This window comes from Penaeus japonicus, unplaced genomic scaffold (assembly GCF_977035675.1).
Source record: "Penaeus japonicus unplaced genomic scaffold, GWHDUDI00000001_assembly GWHDUDI00000017, whole genome shotgun sequence".
NCBI lineage: Eukaryota > Metazoa > Arthropoda > Malacostraca > Decapoda > Penaeidae > Penaeus > Penaeus japonicus.
In genome coordinates, this window is record NW_028234419.1 from 13593243 (window position 1) to 13600742 (window position 7500).

The 7500-nt window shown below is 39.4% G+C and overlaps 1 protein-coding gene across 2 annotated transcripts in view; it reads left to right on the plus strand.

Annotated features, from left to right (window-relative positions):
* LOC122259405 (YTH domain-containing family protein) overlaps window positions 1-7500 on the plus strand; it is a 19471-nt gene that overhangs the window by 10578 nt on the left and 1393 nt on the right. For both annotated transcript variants that reach the window (XM_043026156.2, XM_043026157.2), the window contains exons 2-6: window positions 2306-2328; window positions 2541-2654; window positions 3320-4999; window positions 6463-6576; window positions 7342-7500. The exon at window positions 7342-7500 is cut by the window's right edge. In XM_043026156.2, the coding sequence (XP_042882090.2) occupies window positions 2306-2328; window positions 2541-2654; window positions 3320-4999; window positions 6463-6576; window positions 7342-7500 (2090 nt within the window). The remainder of the gene's footprint in view (window positions 1-2305; window positions 2329-2540; window positions 2655-3319; window positions 5000-6462; window positions 6577-7341) is intronic.

Sequence of the window (7500 nt, forward strand, 5' to 3'; positions counted from 1 at the left end):
CTACTTTGCTACTTTTACTGCTGTTACTGTAGTTGACTACAACAACTACTACTTCTATGTCTACGTCTATGTCTACGTCTACTTCTGCTTCTACTTCTACTTCTACTTCTACTTCTACATCTACTTCCACTACTGCTACTTTGATTACTATTAATACTTATGTTATTTTTACTGCTAATGCTAATGTTACATTTTTACTACTTTTACTACTACTTTGTTACTTTTACTGCTGTTACTGTAGTTGACTACAACAACTACTACTTCTACGTCTACTTCTACTTCTACGTCTACTTCTACTTCTACTTCTACTTCTACTTCTACTTCTACTTCTGCTAGTGATACTAATGCTACTTTAATTACCATTACTACTAATGCCACTTTTACTACTGTTACTACTACTTCTACTACTGCTGCTACTGCGACTGCAATTACTGTCGCTACCTGTAATTGTTTAATCATACCGATTGCTGATTAGTGTCATTGTCATCCTTATCATTATTATTGTCATTGTCATGGCTATTAGTATCATTATTCTGATTATTGCTATTGTTAATGGTGTTATTAATATTTTTACTATTATTATTGCTTTTTCTATTACTGTTAGTACCACTATTCATTTTTGCACTGCTATAATTGTTCTTGAATATTTTTTGACGGGGTCTATATTTATCTAATTTTGCTCCTACCAGTAATATAGCAAGCGCCTGCAGCTTCCTTGAGGTGCAAGGTTATTTATGGAGTGCGATTTTCACCCACCCTACTCTAAGTGGTAACAAACACAGGTTTTCCAATATTTAAGTTTTGTTTAGAAAAAGTCGTGAAAAAGGTGTATTACCAATGCAAGTGCAATGCTTACATACAAACAACTATGTACAATGTGTATATACTACAAAAGTCCATGGTGTGTCAGGAATATTCCGATCAAGTGACATCACGTCATCTATTGTGAATGGGTTAAAGGATCACACCGGTTCAGAATATTTTGAAAATATTGTACTATAAATTGTTGATGTTTTATATGCTACTGCTATCACAATCACGTGTGTGACTTTAATTCCACACTTCGGGAATAATTCCTAGAGAAATACAGCATTAGAAGTGGAAAGTGTAAATTATGATAAAAGGTGTAATGTTGAAATACCATTGACTAATAGTTCCTACATTAATGCTCATTATGTTTTCTGTGTGGTATGATTTTATGAATTTATGAATAGTATATTTCTTGTTACTTATGTGGGGTTATTTCCTGTGATTCAACAGTTTGTATTCTTATTGACAATGTTTTTACTCTTAGTATTACTCCAATTGTTGGTGAATTTATATTATTATGGTCAACATTTTTCTTCATTTTAGTGTTGCATATTTTATTATACTATGTATTTGAATGAATATCATTAGTTGTATTATATATTCTATTGTTGCTTAGATTTTTTTTTTTATATAAAGGTAATTTTGATTACAATGGCAATGATGTCAATTGTTTTAGTTGTATTTTCTCTATATGATTGTTAATGTTACTGTTATTTTGATTTTGATTGCGACTTTAATGTTATTAGCATTGTTTTAACCTCTTGTGAATATAATTGTGATAAACTGTAATGATTTTTAAATGCTCATTTGCTTTATAGTTCTCATCAAATTATGGAATCTTTGATGATACTTGAATAATGTAATCAGTATGATTATCTATAAATTTTTTTGTGTACGTTGTGAATGCTTGTTGTGTTTTCGTGATTTAATGACAGGGCTGTTTTGGCTCCAAGTGGTTGAAACACCGGAATATTTCAAAAGTGCTGGTAGCCAAGCGCTAAGCGCCTGGTCACCTGGCGCACCGGCCTGGAGGATAGCCATGATGAAATATCTCGTCCCTGGCAGCTGACGTGATATCATGTCACCCGTTGTTAAGGGGTTAAAGTCTTTTGTTTCAATTCCATTTGATCATTTGATATTAATATTCTACTAGTCTCATATATACTGAAAGATGTATATGTTCTGAAAATCACATTAACCCACTCACGATGGGGGCATTCTAGCCTTGAATGTCACTATGCCAGGGCTTTCGAACGCTTAGGCCTTAATCAATTAAATGGCTGGCACAATACTGTGCCGCCCGGCCACTGGGCTTTTGAATGAGCGGTACAGTACTGTACCACCCGTCCAGAGAGGGTTAATAACATTTGCCGTTTGGAAATGTGTGATGTCATTTGGGAATGGAAAAGTGATCTGGGTTCAGAAGCATTATGATATGATTTTTCTATCCTATTTTTTATATTGTTAATAACATCCAACATTATTTTCTTTTCAGTGCCAAATGGGCCGAAAGACCAGGTAACTTGCGTGAGCTTGTAAAGCAAAAACATCAACATCTGTGTTTGGTAATGTAGATGAACATAAGGAGATCTGATTGTGTATGCATTAGATTTAGTGAAGGATTGAAATGGCAGATACTGAATATATTTTTATTAAATTTCTATTGCTAATTTAGCATGATGAGATTTGTTTGTTTTGATGGAAGAGAGTTCAGTTTAATTTCGGGGCAGAATTACTCCTCATTCCAGAGTTACACTAGTCCCATGACATCTTCGATGGCCGCGGCTGCAGCTGCTTCTGACCCGTATATGTCGTCTTACTACATGACCTCAACTCCTTACCAGGTAGGTATCTTGTAAGCTACCTTTGCCATATATTTAATGGTTTGACAGAAGTGATTCCAGCCAGCCACATTTCCTCTTTATTTTTTAACCCCTCTGCGACGTCCGGTTTTGTGGGGTTTGTATCAGTTTTGTACTGCATTTTCTCTTGTTGAAATTTCAAGCTGTTTATTCCTTAGGTTGTGATGACCTATTGATATAGATAATAATTAGTATCACTTTCCTAATATTATTATATATAGACACATATTTCATTCATAAGTTTAGAAAAGATATGGTCTGTCTCAGAAGGGTTAATACGTGTTTATGTTTGTGTTTGTGTTTATATTTGTATTTGTATTTGTGTGTGTGTGTGTGTGTGTGTGTGTGTGTGTGTGTGTGTGTGTGTGTGTGTGTGTGTGTGTGTGTGTGTGTGTGTGTGTGTGTGTGTGTGTGTGTGTGTGTGTGTATGTATGTATGTATGTATTTGTGTATTTGTGTATGTGTGTGTGTGTGTGTATGTATGTGTGTGTGATTCCAGCTATAATTTGTGACTGGATATATGTGTAAATATGTGTGTGATATATGTCTTTATAGAATTAATCTTTATGGCCTTGATAAAAGAAGCACAAAGATTTTAACATATGATGGCGAATACTGTTCTTACTATTCTCTTGGGTGTTTTACAGGCATTTGGCGTTGGAGATGGCACTTGGAGTAATGGGGGTGACCACATGCAAACTTTCCTCGGAGGTTATGGCGGACAGATGGGATATGACTCACACAGTGCCATCGATGGCATGTTCAGTAGTGGTAGTTTTGGTGGCTTCAACCCTCCCGGCTTTAACTATGGTTTCCACGGGAATGGTGACTACAATGCATGGGGAGGTTCAGAGGTTCGTGGAGGGAACAAGCAATACGACGACTACTACCAGCGGGATAATGTTTACACCGACGAGCGTGTGAAAGCCTTGGATCAAGGTGTAGAGGGACTAACTCTTGCTGACCCCAAAACGGGTCAGGACTTACCTAGGGAAGGAGGACCCGGAGCTAACAAAAATGCAGCCACTAATGGGAGTGGGGGAGTTGAGGTCAAGGCTAGTGGGGCCAGCAGTCCAGGAGGAGAGACATCGGTTGGACTTGGACAGCCAAAGAAGGGTATGTCATGGGCTAGTATTGCTTCCCAGCCAGCCAAGCCTCAACCGAATAGACGGCGAGACAAGACTACAATGTCCTCCATTGTACCTGGTCGCCATATGGACATTGGAACCTGGGAGGGGAAGAACGGAGGTGGACCAAAACCCGTTGCACCACCACCTGTCCCCCGCCCTGCATGGGAAGCTCCACGAGGAGGCACGCGATCCACTACCTCTGCTTCGTATTCTACCCCACCGCCTCGCACCCCACCCCAGGTGCCTCAGCCACAACAAGTGCAGCAGCCAGGTCAACCACAGCAGCAGCAACAACAACAACAGCAGCAACAACAGCAGCAGCAGCAGCAGCAGCAACCACAACAGCTGCAGGCATCCCCACAACAGCATCAGCAGCAACAGCAGTCACTCCAGCAACACCCACACCAGCAGCACATGCATCCTCAGCAGCAGCACCAGCCACATCAGCAACATCAACACCAGCAGCACCAACACCAGCACCAGCCGCATCAGCAGCATCAGCCGCATCACCAGCAGCATCAGCATCAGCATCAGCACCAGCACCAGAACCAACAGCTGCAGCAGCAGTTGCCTCCATCACCCCAGCAGCAGCAACCTCCTCAAGCACCCATGCTTGCGGGAGGAGGAATGCACTCCAATATGGAACTTGCCCCTTCACCTCAGAGTGGACCACCGGTACCTGTGTCCCGGCCCATGTCTCATGCCCCAGGACAGATTAACGAGCTACAGACAGATGATGGTATCCTGGAAGATTTGCGAATGCGCAATGACTACAACCCTAAAGATTTTGACCTTAGCCCTAAAAATGCACGTTTCTTTGTGATTAAATCTTATTCAGAGGACGATATTCACCGTTCTATCAAATATGAGATATGGTGCTCCACAGAACACGGCAACAAGCGTCTTGACTCTGCTTTCCGTGAACGAGAGGGTAAGGGGCCAGTGTACCTGTTCTTCTCAGTGAATGGATCTGGACACTTTTGTGGATTAGCCCACATGATTTCCACTGTAGACTACAACTCATCATCATCAGTGTGGGCCCAAGACAAATGGAAAGGCCAGTTTCGAGTGAAGTGGATATTTGTAAAGGACGTTCCAAATAGCCAACTGAGGCACATTCGGCTGGAGAACAATGAGAACAAACCTGTAACAAATTCTCGTGACACCCAGGAGGTGCCGTATGAAAAGGGAAAGCAGGTTAGTACTTCCTTTATTCCTTGCATGTTAGATATTCCTCTTTTGTAAGTTATGTAATCTTGTTTTAAGGATTTTCTTTTATCACCAAGTTAGTCTCAGGAGATATTGTGATATTTTGTAATGTTTTTTAAGTGGAAGTAAACATAACACTGTGTCAAATTTATACTTACAATGGTTGTATTTTCTAAGATTTTGTATTTCACCTTCTCTTTTGGCTTAAAAAGTTTAGGTAATAAACAAGATGCACATTGTCTTATGAAGATTTTCTTTTTTTTCTTTTTTTTTTTCTTTTTAGTAAGGCAGGCCCAGGGAGACTGTGTTTTCAGATTTAGGTGAAAGATTGTTAGGAAACTTATATTGGCAAAATTCATAGAGAAAAATATGATAGTATGAAACTGTAAGGGTAAGTATTGTTAACACAAGGAATACGATGTTCTCTAAAGCTATTCTAGATTGCACAAATTGTTCAAGCCTTTTTTTAATCTCTTGGCTTTGTCTGGACGTCTTGCTGGATGGTCGGTGCTTAGCAGCTGGTTGCAGCCTCAACTCACAAATAGCCCATATCAATGCCTGCGCATTGCAAAATACCCTGGTGAAGTGTCCAGACGCAGCTAAAACTGCTTTGTCGTTAATGGATCGTTAAAGGATTTTTATTGTAATTTTTTTATCTCAGTAAAAAAAAGAAAGAAAAAAAAAAAAGATCAGATGGTGTAAGAAATTCCCAGCAGTTCTATCAGGATTAGTTGAATAGGGTTTTAAATTTTGCATAATTATGAATCAGAACATTGATTTCATCTGGATAGATTCTGTCAGATGTATACAGACACGTATACATAGACATTTACAAAACATTTACCTGTACATTTACCTTTATTTTTACATATAGATTTACAGTTACATATACATTCATATGTGTACACAAACACTTAAAAAATGTCCATATGTTGTTAAAAGTATTTATATTTTTTCAATATTTTGTTTCTCACTTTTTTTATTTTGATTTAGTCATAATTCTATTTATATTTTTACCATCTTTTCTGTTGTATCCTCTACCCCTTCCTCTCTCTCTCTTATACTGTTACTTCCTCTCCCACTCCCTCTCCCTCTCCCTCTCCCTCTCCCTCTCCCTCTCCCTCTCCCTCTCCCACTCCCTCTCCCTCCCACTCCCACTCCCACTCTCTCTCCCTCTCCCTCTCCCTCACCCACTCCCACTCCCACTCCCTCTCCCTCTCCCTCTACCTCTCCCACTCCCTCTCCCTCTCCCACTCCCACTCCCACTCCACTCCCACTCCCACTGGTTCTCCTATTTCCACTCTTACTCCTACTCCCACTCCTACTCGTTCTTCTACTTCCACTCTCCCTCCCACTCCCACTCCCACTCCCACTCCTCTCTACTCCTAATGCTACCTCCACACCCATCCCTTCTCCCCCTCAAGTAATCATACAAAATGTCTCCGCCACAGGTTTTGAAGATAATCATCCAGTACCGCCACACCACCTCCATTTTTGACGACTTCCTCCACTATGAAAAACGGCAGGAAGAGACGGAGACGCGCAGGCATCCTAACACCTACAAGGTATGCTTTTTGGACCTCAGAAGTTGCTCATAATTTGTTGATTTTTGGATTTTGAAGCATTGATTTTGGGAGTAACAAAATACAACTACCATAATGTGTCAATTTTGGTTTGATTGTTCTGCTGCGATGCCTGGTATGATTGTAGATGAGACAGTTTATTGTTCCTCTCATCTTGTGGTTGATTTTAAGTGTTATACAACAGTGAGATAGCATCTATATCCACTTTTTATTCTTTAATAAAAAAAATTGTTAGACCTTCTGATATGGGCATTTTGCACTGCATTTTTTGCTCATAATACAAGCTAGGTATTCTTAAATTTTCTAACTAATGCATCATACCATATGCTAATTTGTATCATATGTAGACATATAGAATGATTATAGAAAATGAACATCTTATGATACCCAACCCATCTTGGAAGGGTTAAAAACTACTTTATTTTAACACATCCTCTGTTGATGATTCTTAATTATATCTTTCTTTTTCAATTTTATCTAAACTATTGAGTCAATGCTAGAGAGTAGGTATAGCTAAGTGATCTGTTTTGTTTTAGTTTTCTTTAGAAAATCATAATGTTGGTAATTTAGTATTGGCAGCTGAATGATAGTGTGAATGTTTTTTTTTTCCAAATTGTTCTGTTTCATGTTTTATATCCAGTAATACTCATATTATAGAGAACCTTATAAGATACAAAACTAACTTTCTTACATATTAGTTTTAGTTAGAAAATTTCTTATTATTCTCTTCTTCCTCATTCTGCACAGGATATGGAAAGAGGTGATGATCGTCGCGGTGAACGCAGCTTAGAGCATCGAGACCACAGGGATCACCGAGATCCTCCAAGGGACCATCGAGACCACCGTGATAGCCGCGACCACCGTGATGGCCGTGACCATAGGGATGGCCGTGACCACCGTGATCAC